A 21,151-nucleotide genomic window follows, 5' to 3' on the forward strand; every position below is an offset into this window, starting at 1 on the left:
TAAACTTTATGGAAGCAGATCGCCAGGTCTTTATTCCACAGAATCAGTGGATGAGTTCGAACTACCAACCTTTCAGTTAGCAGCTGGGCACTCAACCATTGCACCACCAGGGGTCCTTCAAATATAAGGATAGGTGTTGATAATATTCAAACTTTACTTAAAGGTTTCGTAAGTCCAAATTTTTCTTAAATCTAAATTTATGTCTTAAAAATAGATGCAAAAATCTGACTACTTCATCATTTCTTCTAATGTTATGGTACCTGAGCATTTACATGTTGAAAAATATACTGTTTCGTTGTAATATTTCTTCATGTTTCTAGCTTTTATTATAGTTAGGACAATATATTGATTTTTATGAAATGTGTATAGGTAGTTACATTATCTATATATTTAATCTCAGGACAGTAAACAGATATTAAATTTGTTGTAACAATCGGGCATCAGATGTGATCTACTTTACATTGTATAAATTATCTGCCATCAAACAACAAGGCTCTTCTCACAACTAAGGCTAGACTTTGAAAAGACAAGAAAACACTAGCAGTGATAACCACATGTGGTGAAATAAGTTCCTTTATGTGGCCTTTTGCCTTGGTTCTTTGGAAAAAGCGCTTGAGAGATTTTTTCCTTAAGCCTTGAGGAGTTACCTTTGCCCTAGTTTTCTACCCCAGAGGGTTTGTTACTTTTGTCCAGGTTGACTGACATTTCCTGGTTAAGCTATAAACAACTTGTGGTTTGCTACTTTTTGTCTGGTCCTGGGCTGCAGCCTGTCCTGTGATTGGACTATCTTACATACCTTGCAGGGACTGGTCAATATACTATGCAAATGAAGTGACTACAGCCTACTAGGCAAATGAAGTGTCTGTGGCCTACGGAGAGGGGATTGGTCAGTTTGTGGCCCTGGTAGAAGGGCTACGCCTTTAAATTGATGAGGAATTTGCTTATATATGCAGCCAGTCTCACAGAGGTAGACAGAGGCAGAAAGAAGCAGCAGAAAGGAAAAAAGACAAAAAAGGCAAGGAGAGAGAAGCAGCAGAGAGAGAGAGAGAGGAGGAGAGGAACCTCCTAAAAGAGCTGGAGCATGGATCAAGGGCTGTAACACTGAAGACAGTGAGAAGCCCGGAAGGGGCCCTGTGGCAGAACTGCTGGTGACAAGGTCCAGGAGAGGCCCTGGAGCAGAGCTGGTGGTGACTGCAGAAACCTGCTGCTAGGAATGCAGCTAAGAGAGCTGAACAAAATTGCTACACTGGCTACGAGCTGGGTCAGTGAGCAGCGGAGAGGCCGACGGCAGGGAGGCTGAAGGCAGAGAGACCTGTCCTGAGGGTGCTGAGAGGAAGCCTGTCCTCAGGTGGCTGAGAGAAGGCTTACACAGCTGAGGGGGCGTGCACAGTAGAGAGAGGCATCTGGTTGCTTGTACTACCAAGAGAAGCTGAGAGAGCTGTCCTGCACTGAATAATGGAGGGATGTGCTCTCCTCTTCATGGGAGCCTTCCAGACTTTGCCTACATGCTTCCTGACCCTGATCCTGAGTTGCAGCTTGTTGATCCTGATCCCAAGTTGTACCCTGTTACTTCCTTAATAAACCACTTAACTGTAAGGATGGTCTGTGAGTTCTGTGTGGCCACTGCAATGGATTATCAAACTCAGAAGAGAAGTAGAGAGTGCCGTGGGAGGAACAGCTGGTGTCAGAATTGGAATCAGCTTTGGGCAGATATTGATTCTCATTATTCCTCCTGAAGTTAGACAGGTTCTGACACTACTACTAATACCATTTAACACGGTTGCTCCAAATTTAGTTACTTCAAGCATTCTGGAGGTTCCTGGGTGGTGCAAGGGGTTTGTACTCGACAGCAAACAACAACAACGAACTGAAAGGTTGGTGGTTTGCGTCCATCAGTGCCACTGTGGAAGAAAAGCCTGGTGATCTGCTTCATACAAATGAGAGTCGAGAAAACCCTATGGAACAGTTCAACACTCTAACACGTGGGGTCGCCATGAGTCGGAATTGACTTGATGGCAATGGGTTAAGCATTCTGGGGAATTAGAAATGGGTAACTAGTGGTCAAGGGGAAGCTATTTTATTTTCTGAATAAGCACTATTTGAAATAAGTCATCAGTCTCTGTGCTCTTGTAGTGGTGTGTAGAACGCTAGAAAACTGCAGGATATCTATAAGATACAACATTAATACTTCACGTTCTTTCTTCAGCAACTGCAGGTTACATAGCTAGAACTCAGATATAAGAGCCCAGAGTTATGGTTTTTGTGCTAATTTTATGTGAAAGAGGCAAATTAATCAGTTTAACTGAATCAATATCCTCTTGCCCCAAAATATTCTATTACAGGATTTAAGAGAATACAATATCTAAAGGAAAATACCATGACGAGTGAATTCTTTGAATTCTAAGTTCACAATAAATTATGGATGAATGTAATTCACTTCCCTTTGCCTTGCTTTTCATCCACTTATTTAACCTCTCAGAAATGGTTTCTGTATCTTGAAATGGTGGTAATTACCCCTTCCTTACAACTGTCTTTTGAGAATTAACTGAGATAACAAATGTAACTTACATACCACTGAGTCTGTTATTTTATTAATTACCATGCTAACACTTTTAAGTTTTGTCACAAGACACTGAATAAATAAGATCTGCATGGTGTTTTGGAATTCAGCATCTTACTAGCACATCGAAGGATTTCATGAAACAATACATGTGTAATAACTACAATGGAGATTGACAAGTAATAAATGTCTGTATACATTAGTTATAATTATTATTATTCCTGTGGTAACATTTCAAAAAAAGACAAGAAAATTTTAGAAAGGCACGTTCATGAATAAACAAAGATGGCATGCATACCAGAATTCAGCACTGCCTTGTTCACAGCTTGACATTTCTTTAAAAAAAAAAAAAAAAAGAGAAATGACTATCCCGTCACCTAGAAATAGGGGATGTGCTGATCCGAGTATAAAATAAATAAACCTAATTAGCCATTAATTCATAAATCACATTACTTCTATATTATCCTAAGAAAATGTATAATTTCCTAATTAATTATCTCTACTCCATGTCCAGTAAAATATCCTAAATAGAGATGTGATGTATAAGAGGAAAATCGAGGTGGTCAGCTACAGACAACCTAGTCAGCTGTGACTACACTTCTACAACATTGCATAAATGTTTATATAAATATTTCTCTTATCTGACATTAAGGAAGAAGGTAATTTGGGAGATGTTTGAGGAATTCCCCTTTAATTTTTCAAATAAAAAAAACCAGGTAAGCATTTTGATGAATATTAACCCCATCTCTGCTTTAGTAAGTCCTGTATTCTCAGCAACATTTAACCTTTAGCCAATAAAAGAAAAAAGAGTAGGTTATCAATAAATGAAACAGCTATATTCCTAAATGTTGTGTAGGCAACTTTTTTTTTGTAAGCCAAGCAGCTCCCAAAAGCTATGATGTTATAGTCCTTTTGTTCGCTTGTTAGATTTTATTTTTAATCATGAACTATTTCAACACTTTGAAAATTATAGATAATAATATAACAGTAACACATGTAATCACCACCCACATTTAATAATGTTAACTACTGCAATATTTCAGAAAATTTTCTTGAACAAATGAAGCTTCCTTTATATACTGTACCTTCGCAAATTTATTGTTTCTTAACTTTAACTTCCTGCTTGCTTTAAATCTGCTTGCCTCAAATTACTGGTAAAAGGACCTGAAGGTGTACCCATCTGTTTTGAAAGTACATATGTTAAAAAAGTATACACAGAAGTCAGAAATCTGGACTTGGGAAAATATAGGTTTTAACAACCCAAAACTTCACAAGGGAAAGACACGACACAGCTAAAGTCAAAACCTGGTTAACTGTAAGACAAGTAACAGCAATTGGCTAGTATTAAATCTTTTGAGGAACAAGTAAGAACACTGGATCATTAACCATCCTTACGAAGCTCTCACATTCTTTTTTTTTTTTTTTATTGTACTTTAGGTGAAGGTTTACAGAACAAATAGTTTCTCATTAAACAGTCAGTACACATACTGTTTTATGACATTGGTTAACAACCCACGACATGTCAACACTCTCCCTTCTCCATCTTTTTTGGTGAAAATATACATAGCCAAAGATACACCATTTCAAAAATTTCTACATGCACAATTCAGTGACATTGACTATGCTCTTCCAGTTGTGCTGCTAGTCTCACTTTAGATGAAGGTTTATAGAACAAAATAGTTTCTCATTAAATAGTACACATGTTGCCGTATGACAATGGTTAACAACCCCACTATATGTCAACACTGTCCTTACTCAACCTTGGGTTCCCTATCACCAGCTTTCCTGTCCCCTTCTGCCTTCTAGTCCTTGGCCCTGGACTGCTGTGCCTCATTAGTCCTGTTTTGTTTTACGTGGCTGTCCAATCCCCGGCTGAATGGTGAACTTTGGAAGTGACTTCACCACTGAGCTAAACGGGTGTCTGGGGGCCATACTTTTGGGGTTTCTCCAGTCTCTTTCAGGCCAGTAAATCTGGTCTTTTTTTGTGTGTGTTAGAATTTTGTTCTACATCCTTCTCCAGCTCTGCCCAGAACCCTCTGTTGTGATCCCGGTCACAGCAGTCAGTGGTGGTAGCCGGGCACCATGTAGCTGTACTAGACTCAGTCTGGTGGAGGCCTTGGTAGCTGCAGTCCATTAGTCCTTTGGACTGATCTTTTCCTTGTATCCTGTTCTCTTCATTCTCCCTTGCTCCCGAAGGAGTGAGACCAGTGGAGTATCTTAGACGGCTGCTCACAGGCTTTTAAGACCCCAGATGCTACTCACCAAGGTAGAATGTAGAACATTGTCTTCATAAACTGTGTTATGCCAATTGAGCTAGATGTTCCCCAAGACCATGGTCCCCACAGCCCTCTTCCCAGAAATTCAGTCCCACAGGGAGTTTGGATGGGTCTATGGAGCTTCCATGACCTTTCCTTGAACAAGTTGTGCTGGCTTCCCCAGTACTGAAGTTTTTACATTCCTGAAGGCGTCATAACTGATTTTATGTTTAATGATATTTATTATAATATTAGACTATAATACCAGAGATTTCTAGTCTTTCTAAAATCTGAAATTATTCAGGTCTTTAGAAACATCCAACTGGAGATTTTGCTACCATCCGACACGTATTTATTCATAAATTAAAAACAGTAGTTATTTAACAATTTCCTTTGTAACTTAAAAAAACAGAATTTTTAAAAAGTATGCACTGAACAATAAAATTACAAGTGGCAGTCACTTTCTATAAAAAAAATAAGGAAAACAATTGATTATTTTGTTTTTTGTTTTTTTTTGCCTTTTATTTGGTTAGTGGTATATTATTCTACCATATAAAGACCAAAATGAGTATAAATTTTAAAACGGTTTATGATTTTTAAGCTTTCATATGAAAAAACAAACAAAAAAAAGCAATATTTGGCCCTTGTAATTGTTTTCACAAAGTAAAAATAACTTCACAAACAATTTAAATCTAAAGTGCATATACATGTGGAATTGCTTTACAACTGTGTTTACTTGTTTTATATTGTATAAGCCTGTTTTTATTTCTAGGTGGGATTTCACTTTTCATTTTCTTTTAGTTGGCAATTCTTTTTTTTATTAACTCAGCTTTTAGTATTCAGTCTGTGCTATATAAAATAGTCTCAAATAAATTTTTACATGAAACTAAACAAATCTTCTAATATCTCCAGCAAACTTTAAAGTCTGTTTGCTTTAAATTTAATTTAAACTTAAAATTATCACAAACTAGGTTTTTCTTTTTGTAATAACTGAACTCAAGAAGACACTGCAAAAATAACACTTATTTTCTGTAGGTTATGAATTTATATAAAGTAGAAAACTCATTTTTAAAATTAAAACATGGTGTCTCACAAATGACTAAAGAATACCATGCATGAAGAAGAAATGTGATTCAAATAAAAATGGCTAAATAAAGTTGATCTTAATATGCCACTATTAAATTTTCATTAAAATGTTATATAAATAACTTCCAGAAATGTCTGTATATTTTTACCTCAGTATAATAAAAATCGCACTTCAGAGCAAGTATCTTGATTAGAAATGGGAGGCAAAAAAATTTTAATACTCATTCTGGGTATCTGCCAAAATTCAATTATAAATAATTTAGATTTTCCAGAACAAGTCAAATCTCTTCATGACACTATACTTTGTATTAAACTGGTCTTTCCACTTTAAAAAAAAATGTAAAAACTCATTAAGGAAGGAGTAACATTTATAAGCAAAAAAAAAGAAAGTGTCTAGGATACCAAAATAATGTTATTAAACCTTACTTGGATGGCAAATGTTACAAAGGCACAATCATTTAACACTCCCAGAACAAGGACAAAGTTTTCTTAAAAACTCAGCAGTAAGATTAGAAAGCTCAGAAGAGACTATTATACATTATACTTTAGCATGGGTTTAGAGAAAAATCACAAATCAATGAGTAGGGGGAGGATTTTTAATGAAAATGATTGTATTGGCTGATTTCAATTTGGAAAAAAAAATTAGTTTAGGCATCCAAAACATTAATATGCACCAAAATAAATTATGAGTGGATTAAAGAGTTAAATATTTAGAAATCAAATATTTAAAAGAAAGGAAGAAAACAGAACTCCTTGTCAAATTTCTAGATGATAGATGACTTTTTAAGCTTAGAAGCAAACTATTTATAAAATATACTATATATAAAAGATATGTATAGAGATATAAAAGATGTGTGTCCAAAAAAGGAAGAAGATGATATATTTGATGAAATAAAAATACACGGAATTATATTCAGTCTACAAGCAAAAAAGAAATGAGAAATGCAAAACAGGAGACAAAAAGTATTTCTGAACTTTTAAATTAGCATTTGAAAATTATTTAAAATACTAATAACAAACACTCATAAGGAAACAGGTTCACCAATTTTTCTGGTAGAATTATAAACTGTTTTAATTCTTTCAGAAAGCAAATTGACAGTATGTGCCAAATGCTAAAAACATTTATATCCTTTAACCCAGTGATTCCAACTTCAGAACTATTCACTTTCAAAAGTCCAAAATATGGAAAAAAAGATATACTCAGGATGAATATCACCAATGCATTATTTGTAATATCTATATAGTTTTTAAAGAAACTCAAACTCAGTCTAAGTCAGCCTTGGTATCTAATAGCAGAAGGATATTTTAGCAAATACTACACGGTCAATTAAAGAAAGGTTATGAAAACTATTCAGTAACTATTCAGAAATGTTTGAAATGTTGAGTGTAAAAACAAAGTGTCAAATGATCTGCATGCTATAATTAAACTTTTTTAAAATGTCATTTAAGTAGGGGAAAGACAGAGGAGACACACTAATATGCTAACTGTGAGCATACTGGAGGGGCAGGATTCTGGGTGATTTTTTTTTTTTTTCTCTCCCAGATTTCTATTACTTGTTATGTGACCTTTATAAACAAAACAGTCATTTAAAAAATCAAAATAACTATTAAAATTATGAGTCAATCTAAACAAATATAGTATAATCTAAGTGGGATACAAAAAAACAAATATACTTTGGTTACAACAAAATTCTAAACACATTTGACTATCGTTATCGAATATGGAAAATATATTCATATGAAAATACATGATGATTGTTTGGTTAGCATGGAGGCATTATGTACGAAATTTTTATCTTATTCTTTTTCACACACTCTTGGCCTCTCCCATTTTTATATTTACAAATTTTAAAGGATTTATTTGTACAAGGACAGATAAGACTTGGAGTATAAAACAAAAAATTCATTGAATAATATTTCCTCATGATTTCAACTATAAGAATAAAAATTTTTCTTGGGGAAGATATAATCTTAAGGTCCAAGAACAAGAAAAAGTCATAAAAATGCAAAGCTTTAAAGTTATGTGCAAAGAAAAGGAAAAGAAAACAAAAACTAAACCATTTGTCTCAAAACAAGTCAAAAAATCATATGAAAACTGAATCCCACTAGAAAGCAGCTTCTCTTGTTTCAACAGAGTAATGTAAACTAACTCTGTAGTTCCTTTCCTTTCAGCGATTTAAAAGGTAATCCCTTTAAAAACCCCCTACATTTTAGCTATTACTTCACAAGGATATCAGCATGTATGCTTTCTCTTAACTGTTTATCTATATTTGTTAAAACTGGGGAATATTATTAGTGCATTTAGTAAATTTTTGGCTGTTTTTTTCTTTTTATACATCAGAGCCCGTTTAAGATTAGAGGATGGGATTACAGTAATAAATGTATGTTTTTATGTATCACCTCAATTCATTCAGAATTTCTTCAGTGTATAATGTTGCGGTATCATTTATTCAGTATACAATCTTGGAGCCAGGCTAACCGATAATTGTTCTTACAGCTTTCCAAAGAGATACAAAGCATACTTGTGAACAAAGTGTTAAGTACAATGACTCAACAACACTCATAAATTCCTAGTGGCCTTTATTTGTTCTGAAACTGAGCAGTAGCTTTGAATAAACTGAAAAGGTAAGAGAAAGGGGAAAAGGCCTCATTTTTCAATTGTTCTTCAGTGGGATGAAAAATAAGTGTGCTGAGCAATGTGTGGGGTGATCTGAAGCAGCCCTAAGATAAAAAGGGTAATTGTGGATGGGAAAACAAAGAAAGTTTTAGCTAAAACATCGTTGGACACCATTTTTAAGAAAGTCCAGTCATCTAAACTATTTCAAAAATTCCTTCCAATTGTTAAGAAGGCAACATGCTGTTTTAGAAAAAAACTTTTTTTTTTAACATACTATGTGTAAGTCAGGTTGTTCTGGAAGCTCTGGTGGCAGAATGGTTAAGAGCTAGGTGGATAACCAAAAGGTTATCCGCCAGTTCAAATCCACCAGCCGCTCCTTGGAAACTCTATGGGGCACTTCTACTCTGTCCTTTTGGCTTGCTATGAGTCAGAATCGACTAGATGGCAACGGGTTTGGTTTGGTTTTTTATGTGGAAGAACTGGAGTCCTTGGGTGGCTTAAATGGCTAAGGGCTCCACTACTAGCTGAAAGGTTGGTGGTTCAAACCCATGCAGAGGTGCCTCCAAAGACAGACCTGGTGATCTGCTTCCAAAAGGTGACAGCTTTGAAAATCCTATGGAGCAGTTTTATTCTGCACACATGGGGTCACCATGAGTCGGAATTAATTCCACGGCAACTAACAACAACAACATATGTATGAACTAGTTCATGAATTTGGTATAGTGAATTTGGACATTATATTTACGCTCATTAATAGGCTTCAGAATATACTTTCACAGTTTCAAGTTATTTTGGAGTCACGATTATTAATTTTTTAAAAAAAATTCTGGTAATTCAAATTTCATTGATTTGGTGGCTAAAGTCTCCAGGAAAGAATTATAAAATCATTCTTAATGGAAAACTAGGTCTAATTCAGACATCAGTTCCAAAAGTATATTTGGAAAAAACTGGAATTCACACATGGAAGAGTGTACATATACATATATAACTTTCTAAAGTGAGCTTTAAAAAAGACTTCAAATTTCAACAGATCCCTACCCTGTAAGCATCAAATCTAAATTTTTCTGGCTGATTTACTTGCTAATCTGTTGATGGGAAACTCTCTTCCATGTCTAATATTTCAACATCCAGGTCTCAGCTCAAATGGTACTTCTTGATAATCTTGTGTGATTGTGAAGATAAAATGGGATTCATAAAATCCTTAAGTCCTGATTTTAGCTGTTAGCTTCTACCTCACCAGATTCACAAAAAGCAAAATCATCAGTTTAATTTAATTTCATCCTAAAGTGATAAGCAAAGGCAGAGGAGAAAGAAAAGCAAGAGATTGCAAGGATTCAGAGCCTGCATAATCGAGAATTGGTTATAGTGCATGTTGCGAGCTAGAAATAATACTTTAAAATAATTTTCATACTAGGTTCTCCCTGTACACACATCTCCATTTAAAAATGGAAAACACAGATTTTGATACTTTAAATCAATATTCACATGTGGCCCCCTTAACTTTGAAATGAAATGCAAATAATAAAAATATACCTTGTTGATATATATAATCTTCATTTTAGCTTTAAAATATATAATTGCTTTCTTCTAAAATGAGCAGCAAATATTCTTTTTCTCCTGCACATGCATTGAGAAAGTTATAAACATAATTCACTTCAGTATTGTAGAAATCACTGTTCAGTGATAGCCAGATGTACACATTTCTCTCTTTTCTTCCTAAAGGTTAGCTTACCTTGCACTTTGGACACTTCTGGGCATTCCTCTGCCCATGCTCAATTTCGCTGGCCCAGTGGCGCAATAACTTATCTCCTTTTTTGTACTCCTTGCAGTTGACACCTTCATGCCAAGGAGAGTGGCACTTAAAACACCAGACAAACTGGCACGTGGGGCACTGGATCTGTGTAAGGAAAAGTAAAATTCAGTACCGACAGATACCCTGTAATTGTCTAAAAGAACAAGAATGGTGGTGTATGGGGAAATTAGCTAAAAGGTTATAATCTGCCCACATTTTTAATGTCTCTCCCTCTATAAGACCAAAACTACAGTAAGATATAAATATTTTGCTATTAAACGAGGAGAGAATTGCTTTGGCAAAACTATACTGGAAATAAACACTTGGGGCATTCTGGAAATCAATTCAGCCTTAAAAAAAACCTCCCAGATTGAAGCAGAGTAAAACCTGAAGCATGCAATGCCTCAAATCCACATACTCAGGCTGCCCTTTAACTCACCATTCCCTTGAACCAGTTTCCCAGGCATTACCATCACTCTTCTTACCAATAACTTGATTCACTGTTATAAAATGAAGGCCTCACAGATGCTTTACCAAATGAAAAACACACTAGCAAACAAACTGCTCTACCAACATTAGGCAGCAGCTAAAATGACAGATACCCCTGGTTTGCCATCAGTCTAAGAGAGGTTAATAGTAAAATAATGCAAAAGGATTCTATTATTAGAAATCAATCAGGATGGTGACGCTGTGGCAGGTATAACAGGTCTTCATATGTTTACTGTGTAGAGGTATGTGAGAAAGAGAAAGAGCTCGTGTATATTTGTTGAAAATATTTGTCTTCTATTTGGTCCCTGGATGAAAGATATTTTCTGTAATGATTTGTTTTGAGTGACAGTGGAGTATCACATTCTTACACAGTATTTCCAGTCTTCATGCTCTAAAAATATATGTGCATAATTTGAGTTTCCCAGCCCTGCCTGATATAAATGAATTAACATAACATCTAATTTTCAAGAAGGCTGATAACTGACTATTCTTCTCTGTGCTTCTGCATTATTACTTCACTGTAATGTAAGTAAACTTACTGACTACATTTTGAAGGATAGTTAGAACTTATTTTAGTAAACTATATACAATATCACTACTTACTTTTTTGGAAAATCTTTTTTTTTTTTTTTAAATAATAGTGGTTCCAATACATGGATTAATCAAACAGTAATTACAACCACAGCTGTTCTGTTTACAACTCAGAACACTAGTTTTCACTTACATCAAGAATAGATAATGTTCTTCCTATGCAAACATAAAATAACAAAAGTACTTTTGCTTTTTATAATTTTATATCAAAACACAATGGCATTTTGTCATAAGATTAAAAAAATCTTTATGTGTATTTATTTTTTAAAATTCTGTTATATAATAATGTCTGGACTGACTGCATTACACGCATTATTTATTTAATTCTCAAAATAATGCTGCAAAACAGGTATGGACATCACAAGTTTCTAGATGAGGAAACTAAGCCTCAGAGAGGTTAAATAACTTGCTCAAGGTCACACAGCAAGTACACACTAAGGAAGGATTTAAACCTAACTCAGTCTGGTTTAAAGGCCAGCATTCTTTTCACCGTGCCAAAATAATTCCTCAAACTAAACATCATTCCTTCCTTGGCAATTAAAAATTTTAAATGTAGAAGTAAAAAAAAGGTCACATAGTAACTATCCAGAAAGTCAAAATTCTACGTGGTTACCAATATAAAGTGAATTTTGAAAGTCCTAACATAAATTGGGAGACACTTTGCTTTACCAAAAAAAAAAAAGAAAAAAAATGGATGTTATTAATCAATCATTTAAAATATCCCGTCTTTTCTAATGATTAACATTAAAACAAGTAATTTTTAAAATAAGTAGAACAAGTTGAAGTGGATGAGCTCCAGATAATAAACCAATATAAAATGTTTATTCCTCATGCTGCTGAACAATGAAGAATAGATGTAAATATCATATGGAGCCTTCTTTTTGAATGTAATCAATGAAAGGGGGAAGAAATTTCCCATTTTGTCACAAGGACCTAAATATTTAATTCAGTTCTCTTCCATTAGACACTACTCATAATTCTAAATCACTGGACTGCAGAATCATTTAATTAAAAAAAAAAAAAGACCTTGTTGGTTTTATGTCAGTCTTACGCTTATGAAATGAATAGAAGAAAATATGCTTTGAAACTGGGATTCACGCTATGAATGCCAGACATTAACGGTCCAAGGATCTTTGTGACCAAGTGCTGAACTATCACATCTGTGGATCTCTAATGAAGACAATCTGAAATGTGTGACTCTCTTAAGGTACCAGAGTTATAAAGAAACTGACATTTGGTGTCCACACCAGGGACTTTGGCTTCTCACTTCTCTAAATCAACAACGAAGTCTTATAGCAGATTCTACATGCCAATCCTCACCAACAACATAGACTTAGTGACAAACTGTGAAAGGAGTTGCCCAGAAAGCTCTCAAGTGAGGATGAATAAATCCATACCTGACTGCTTACTGTCTCTCACTGAAAACATTAATATAACTATTTGCTTTGAGCCAGAAAAATTAAAGGACTAACAGCCAACCCCAACAACACTGGTATTCAGAGACTGCACCCGGACTGTCTGAATACTGACTTTTTGATACTAAAGAGGCTGAGTGACTAAGTAGAGCTGAGTGGCCACCGTGGCAGATCACTGGAGTAGGGAACACAGACATTCACTTCTGATGTTAGAGGGACTCTCATGTTACCAGAGCCAGTGTTCCAATGATGCACCATGAGGCCTCCCTGGGAAGCTGCTGAGACTGCTTTCCTGTTCTTTCTACTTCCTACTTGCCTTACAGTAAACCTCACTAACTGAGTAACTTGAGATAGAGCACATCTCTGCTTCATGTAATTGGAAAGGGTGCAATTGTCACAATCTGCCTATTGACATCTTACCCATATGGAATGCCACTTGCTTCAAGATGTCTTCACTGTTCCTCCCAAGCATACTCGGTATCTTTCTTATGGAATTTACATTAGACTTCTAATCTTCCCACTGGCATATGAGCTCACTGATGGCCAAGGCTTTGTCTCATTCACCCTGTATTTCCTGAGTTGAGTCACCCTGAACTTCTGGCAGATGGGGTAGCAGGCACTCAGTAAATTACTTGGAAAATAAATTGTTTTACACACAGCAGGTACCACACATTGGTTAACATACATGAATTCAGAGGGAAAAAAAAATCTAATTTATGACTAGTGGCTGAGATGGTATTGCTACTTTTTAGATTACCAGATGATGTTTACTAAATATTTTATCCACGTGACATTTTACTGAGCATCACAATTAATGTGCCAACTTTTCTACATAAGGCAGGGCTCCAAGTGTTTCAAGAATAAAGTTATCAGAGTTAGGAATCTTGATTAACTTGCCCCAGAACCCAGGAAAGATAAAAGAACTGTATATTTACATTTTTGACTTCTGAAATCATTAGTTTTTCCAGATATCTGGGCCACACTGACACTAAGATGACAAGTTAAACCAACCCACCTGCCCTAAGCAAATGTGTTTGTTCTGACAGTTTATCATGTCAAATGGCAAAACAGCCTTCAAAATAGAAACAAAGAGTCCAAAACCAAAAACATCCCAGATAATTATTTTCTTGCCTAAATTCTACGTACTCCTATACACATCATCATTTCAAATAAATGACCGAATCGTTACCTTTCAAACTCAAGGTATTAGACAACAACCATGCTTATATGCACTGTAAATATAAGAGCTCAGTGTTCAAAGAAGGACTTGCTTTATTAGAACTTCAGGTTAAGACAGACACTCAATAATGAAACACATTCATCAATTCATTTGCCCATTCAACAAATATTTATTGAGCACTTTCTAACTAGCACATATTAACTATACTCAGTTTACGTACACAAAAAAGAATGAAAGTACTTGTCTTTATGGAATTTACAAGCTACTGGGGGAAGACAGATACAAACCAAAAGAGCTATAAAACCATAGCTGCTACAGTAGTAATAACTGTTAGAGTAGAAGCCTGGACAAGTGGGTGCTATGGGAGAGGTACTTTAGGGAAGGCTGGGAGGGAGGGGTTCAGAGAAAATGTGATATTGAAAGATGAGAAGAATATAACTGGGAAGGCAAGCATGATGGAGGTAACACTTTAGGCAGAGAGCCCAGCCTGAGCCACTGCACAGAGGCCGGAGGATCTGGTGCACTGGGGAAATAGCATGTACTCTAGTGTAGCCCAAACAGAAATGTCACTGCAAATGGCTCAACCTTGGTAATAAATAGGGTTCAATTAGTTTTGCTTAATGTTCCTGTAATCCTGGCATGTCTCCCAAACTACACTGTAGTCGAGAGACTCCTTATATAAAACATGTAAAACTTACGGTTGTCAGACTAAGGCGTGTCCCAAAGAGACCGATCAATATGGTAAACAACAGGGAAATTTTGGGAGTGAAAAACATTTTCTAAGAACTGAAGATGCTTTTCTTGGAGAGAAGAAGATTAGAAGAAGTGCAGGGTATTACAGAGAGGTGAAAAAGTCTTGGTGCATGGTTTCAAGTATGCTTAAGGAAGCACTGTCTGCTCCTTTATAAAATCAAATTCTAAAGCAAGAGTAAGGAGCTCTGGTGGTGCAATGGTTAAGCACCAAAAGGTTGGTGGTTCAAACCGACCCAGTGGCTCCATGGAAGAAAGACCTGGTGATCTCCTGTAAAAATTACAGCCTAGAAAACCCTATGCGACAGTTCTACTCTGTCACATGGGGTCACTATGAGTTGAAGCAGACTCAATGGCACCTAACAACAACAAAGCAAGAATGGCAGTGGAGGGAAGAGTCTCCACATTGGAAAACACAGCTTGACTTCTCACCCTGAATTTTATTCCCTGAGATTCACCTCCTGCTTGGGAATCCCTCCCTGAATGGTAGTGCTTCATGAGGCGCTGCTCCCTTTAACACAGCCCAAACATGGCCAAGTGACCCTTTCCTTAATTTCTCACAGCACTGCTGAAACTAAGCTGGAAAATGAAAAGAGAACCTTTTCTAGAGATTAGGGATTAAAAGGGGGACAAAAGCACAAACAACAAGATAAGCTATATAGAGATATAGTGCTTACTCATATAAATAACCTTACTGACCTTCCTCAATAGTGGTTTCCAGCCTCCTTTTACATATGCATCACACTATTTATTGCATAATACATTTATCTCGATACTAGGTTTTATTTTTAACTGGGAGGTATGCTCTTCTAGGGTAGCATGTCAGAACTTGGGAATGGGGTTGTGTCCTTTGAAGAGTCCTCTCCCTCTAATTTTAGAATCACTGTTTCATACCAGTCTATTTTACTCCTAACCTCTGGAGCAAGAAATACCTTTAAGCATTTATAGAATCTTCCTCTCAACCTAGAAAGTAAGGTTCAGAGAACTATCTAAGCCTTTCTTGTCTGAGTATCCACCTCTTCATAGATGAATATAAAAGGTCTTGTGAGATTTTGCCCCGATTTGTGTAGCTTAAACTCCCTAGCCAGAGAATGTGGCATCATCCTGTTTTCAACAGGACAGCCTATTCTGAACACAATGCATTTAGCAGGAGAGCCATTTAATCACACAGTGTATGTCTTAGTTATGGTGCAAAGGCTAAGAGCTCGACTGCTAACCAACTGCTAACCAAAAGGTCAGCAGTTCAAATCCACCAGCTGCTCCTTGGAAACTCTATGGGGCAGTTCTGCTCTGTCCATAGGGTTGCTATGAGTCAGAATCGACTCGACAGCAATGGATTTTAATGGATTATAACAGAAATACCGCAAGTGGATAGCTTTAACAAACAAATTTATTCTCTCACAATCTAGGAGGCTAGAAATCCAAACTCAGGGCGCCAGCTCCAGGGAAAGGCTTTCTGTGGGAAGGTCCTTGTCATCAATCTTTCCCTGGTCTAGGAGCTTCTCAGTGCAGGGGCCTACGGTCTAAAGGACGTGCTCCATTCCTGGCTCTTCGTCCTTGGTGGTACGAGGTACCTCCCACTCTGCTCACTTCTCTCTTTTATACCTCAAAAGAGACTGACTCGAGACACGAGACACAATCTAATTCTGTAGATTAAGTCCTGCCTCATTAACGTAACTGCCTCTTATCCTGCCTCATTAACGTTACAGAGCTTAGGATTTACAACACACAGGATAATCACATCAGATGACAAAATGGTAGACAACCACACAATACTGGGAATCATGGCCTAGCCAAGTTGACACACATTTTAGGCGGACACAATTCAATCCCCAACAGTGTACAATAAGAAATGGGAGTATTTTCTGTGATCAATAGGTGAAAGCAGGAGAGACATCTCACCTTAAGACAACAATGAATTCCTTCAAATTAGAGCTTTCTGCAAATAGAAGGGAATGGTTCTAGAGGCAGCAACTTCGTTATAATGGAGGTGTTCAACCAGAGTCTGAATGACCACCTGAGAGGATTCATGCACTGTGTAGAGATCTGCATTAGGTTCCTTTGCAGCTCTGAGAACATAAATATGGGAGGGCAAGAATACAGAGGAGTTTCTGGGTGTTGTAAATGATTAAAGTGCTCAGCTGCTAAACCAAAGGTTTGAGGTTTGAATCCACCCAGAGGCATCTCAAAAGAAAGAGCTGGCAATCTACTTCCAAAAGATCAGCCACTGAAAACCCTATGGAGCACAGTTCTACTCTGACACACATGGGACTGCCATGAGTCGGAATCGACTTGATGGCAACTGGTTTGGTTTTTTCATAGGCTAAAATACCAGATGAATTCCAATATTTGGCTCTTGTTAGAAGTTCAATCACAAATAAAGACTATAAAATATTATGAATAATTTATGCATCAAGAAAGCAAACAACAACTTTAGCCAAGCACTTCATTAGTAACTAGAGGGAGAAATGCACTCTAATAAAATTTCATAGGCCTACATCATCATTTGAGTGTTATAAATTTTTTCAAGGGTAACATACCTAACACACTCTTTGTTTATGCTGGCCTTTACACCAGTCTAGACAACTTCAACTTTATCTCCATCATAAATCTATTCCAGCAACAATCATTTTAAATGCTACACTTGTTTTCTATGGGCTCCTGACCTCGATGATGCATTAATCCTGAGAGAAATCTGTGTGTGTCATACGCCAAAATGACCTCGCAGGGCTGAGGCACAATCTGATTCTCAAGTTATAAACACTGTCAACTTAAAAGTGATGGTGTCAGGGAAAAACAGAAGAGCAAACAAGCATACTAACTACGCTTACATCAGAAAGCTTTACACATTTTTTACATATGGAAACAAATTCTCATATCCTCTCTACCAGACGGAAACTTAAGCATACTTTAAAGTACACCACTTAGGAACAACAAATCCACTGATTTGGCTGAATCCTTAGGGCCTTTAGTAAAGTCTTTATACCACACGAGGAGATAATATACTTGTGAAGCTTTATAAAATTTCTATTCAAAGGGCTTATAAAGAGACAAAAAAGAATGCTAAAAATTAAGGTACGAACGTAGTACAGAGAATTTCTCCAGGATATATGACTGGCTTTTTTCTTTCACCATGTGATAAGTCAAAGCATCATTCTGTAAGTTATCAAGGCTCTGTTTAACATTTGTGGGAAGAAGAGTGGGAGCTACTTTTAATTTTGCCTTAAGGAAACCATAAAGAATATTACCTTTAACATATTTCTTCTGTTGATATGCATGCCCTTCAACTCTTACTCCAATCAATATGAAAATAGTGATATATGGTAGGCTCAGAGTGGAGAGTTTAAATCTAGTTTTAAGCCAGTGCTCTGACTCACCTTTTCCAGCTTGGCAAATTCAACATTTCAAGGCTTAGTTTAGTGTGTTTTCTCTTCAATGAGGCTTTCTCAATCTCTCCTGTCCTTTCTTCTTCTATGTTCTTAGCATTTTCTACCAACATATATTACAGTTCACATTATTATTTATGCACTGACCTATAGAATAATTCCTTTGACAAATATATTCTGAATGCATACTCTACCAGACATGGTACTTGACACATATTATCAGCAGTGAGTGTAGCAAGCCTGGGCAGGGCCTCCTAGAGACCAGTGGGAAAGAGAGACTTTAAGCAAATGGTTACATAAATACACCATAAAAAGCCCAGATGTGATAAGTGGTGTCTTAGTCATCTCATGCTGCTCTAATAGAAATACCACAAGTGGATGGCGTTAATAAAGAGAAATTTATTCTCTCACAGTCTAGTAGGCTACAAGTACAAATTCAGGGTGTCAGCTCCAGGGGAATGCTTTCTCTGTGAGCTCTCAAGGAAGGTCCATGTCATCAATCTACCCTTAGTCTGGGAGCTTCTATGCACAGGAACCTCAGGTCCGAAGGACACGCTCTGCTCCCGGCACTGCTTTCTTGGTGGTATGAGGTTCCCCGATTCTCCACTTGCTTCCCTTTCCTTTTTATCTCTTGCAAGAGATAAAAGGTGGTGCAGACCACACCCCAGGGAAACTCCCTTTCCATTGGATCAGGGATGTGACCTGGGTTAGGGTGGTGTTACAATCCTACTCCAATCCTCTTTAACGCAAATCACAATCAGAAAATGGAGGACAACCACACAACACTGGGAATCATGGTCTAGTCAAATTGACACACACATTTTTGGGGGGACACAATTCAATCCATGACAAGTGGTATAGAGGAAAACTATGGGTGCTGCTAATGTGTCTGTCTCCAGGTACCACATGAGTATCATGAGAGCTACAACTTCATTTTTATTTTCCTACCACTAATGTGTTCCCTATATTGATATACAGTTGGGGTTGCATTAATACTTTATAGGAATTGTTTAGGTAAGAAATCAGATTTCTTTAACTGGAAATTGAAATTAACCTTATAGAAATGGAAGGATAAAACTTTCTGGCATCATGACAAAAGTTTCAGGGACATAAAGACAGAATTACTATGAATGAGAAAGTAAGTCTGGATTTGACCAAAGGCAAGGTTGTCTCAACAGAAATCTCTCAATTCAGGAATGCGCTTGTTCTATTTGATGTAGTGTGAGTTTGAGGACTTTCAGAACACATGGAAATCTCTATTTACTCAACCTTTTGCCAGAGGGGAGTTGTTAAGTGAGGGTCTAGAAAGATAAACTGGCATCTCAGAGTACTTTGTTACTGCTTTTAGATATACTGTTTACTCTTTTACCATTTGTTAAGTGCAGAAGATTTAACGAATGGTTTTTACAAAAACCCATTCAAATGAAACCCCAAAATATGATATTTTAGATCACATACTTCATGTAAGAAGCACTCAAAGGTATTTTCTGCTATAAAATAGCTGTGATATTTTCAAGCCAGTTTAACCTACTGTATTAAAACCAAAACCAAACCCGTTGCTGTTGAGTCGATTCTGACTCAGAGCAACCCTGCAGGACAGAATAGAACTGCCCCATAGGATTCCCAAGGAGTGGCTGGTGGATTCAAACTGCCAACCTTTTGGTTAGCAGTGAAGCTCTTAACCACGGCGCCACCAGGGCTCCAACCTACTATACTAAGTGCTTCTGAATTGATAGCACAAGCCATCAAAAATGCTCAAAAAGTAGCATCTTGGATCAAGATACTATAACTCAATGACTCTAAAAGAATAATATTAAAATATACATTACAAAGATTTTAACAATAGATACAAAACTCACTTTAGGCTGTAAACAATATTATAAAAAGATGTTAAATTGCTCCGACCTGTTAGGCATTAGCAACAACCTTTCTTTTTCTGTTTCCACTGCCTTATGACTCAATTTATTGCATTTGAGTACTTAAGTTTATCTCAAAGTTAAGATAAACTATACCAATTTGGAAGTGGGTTCTGTTATTGAGCAAACCAAATTTTTAAAAAAGCATGGCAAAATGAAAAAAGCCCAAATGTTCACAACAAAGAATAAAGACATTACTCTCAATTTAGGGTGGTATACCTGCAATCATGAATGTCACAGTTGCCTTGCTGGAGTACCCGTATCAGTGCCCTCCTTAGCCATACTATCCAGACAGGTATGGGCAAGTAAATCAGGTAGTTAATATTAGCACAGCTTGGAGTTTATTGATGAAAAATGCTATATAAATTGATATATTAAAGGGAGTAAAAATAATTAAATTGTTTGAATCATCCCTGTAACTTTATACAGTATAGAACAGGGAGACTTCTCTTATAGATCTTCTCTTCTACAAGAATAAAGAGGAGTAACAACAATCATCATCTGCAAATGCTTTATTTTGACTTAAAGTTGTTTAATAGTATCACATTATATTGAGATTCCCATCCCTCACCCACTCCCAAGGATTTTAACTGCTCAGTATCAACATTATTTTGTAATGAATTCATCCTCTCCCAATGGCAAATTTTCTTCTCCTTTGTTCATCGAAAGTAAAGACTGGTTTACTGGATTTGATATCTTGGGGCATTTGTCACATACTTCTCTTCATACCTACAGCCCAACTGACAAGACACTTATGTGGAAGTATGACCTTTGAGAAATGTTATCAGAAAGCCATTGGTTTATTCAAAATTATGCAAATATAGGATCTTATATTTGTCTATTTTCCACATTTCACTCTTAATACTTGTGTATTATGATAAATTATGCTAATCATAACATGAATTTGATGATGCTGGATAAAAGAGACCTATAATGTTTCATTGATGATATAAGTGTATCTTAAAAATCCTCCTTGTACTCATTTGATAAGAACATTGTTTAAATTACTCAACTATTTCCACTTTGATTCAATTCTATATTGTTGTTGTTAGGTGCTGTCGAGGCCATTCTGACTCGTAGTGACACTATGTACAACAGAAAGAAACAATGACCA

At 36.4% G+C, this 21,151-nt stretch overlaps 1 protein-coding gene across 1 annotated transcript in view; it reads right to left on the minus strand.

Annotated features, from left to right (window-relative positions):
• The window catches only part of RNF217 (ring finger protein 217), a 175,667-nt gene that overhangs the window by 24,159 nt on the left and 130,357 nt on the right, over positions 1–21,151 (minus strand). The window contains exon 4 of the mRNA XM_012557380.2: positions 10,251–10,415. Coding sequence (XP_012412834.1) covers positions 10,251–10,415 — 165 coding nt within the window. The remainder of the gene's footprint in view (positions 1–10,250; positions 10,416–21,151) is intronic.

The sequence above is a fragment of the Trichechus manatus genome, unplaced genomic scaffold, assembly GCF_000243295.1.
Source record: "Trichechus manatus latirostris isolate Lorelei unplaced genomic scaffold, TriManLat1.0 scaffold00098, whole genome shotgun sequence".
In the NCBI taxonomy this organism is placed as follows: domain Eukaryota; kingdom Metazoa; phylum Chordata; class Mammalia; order Sirenia; family Trichechidae; genus Trichechus; species Trichechus manatus.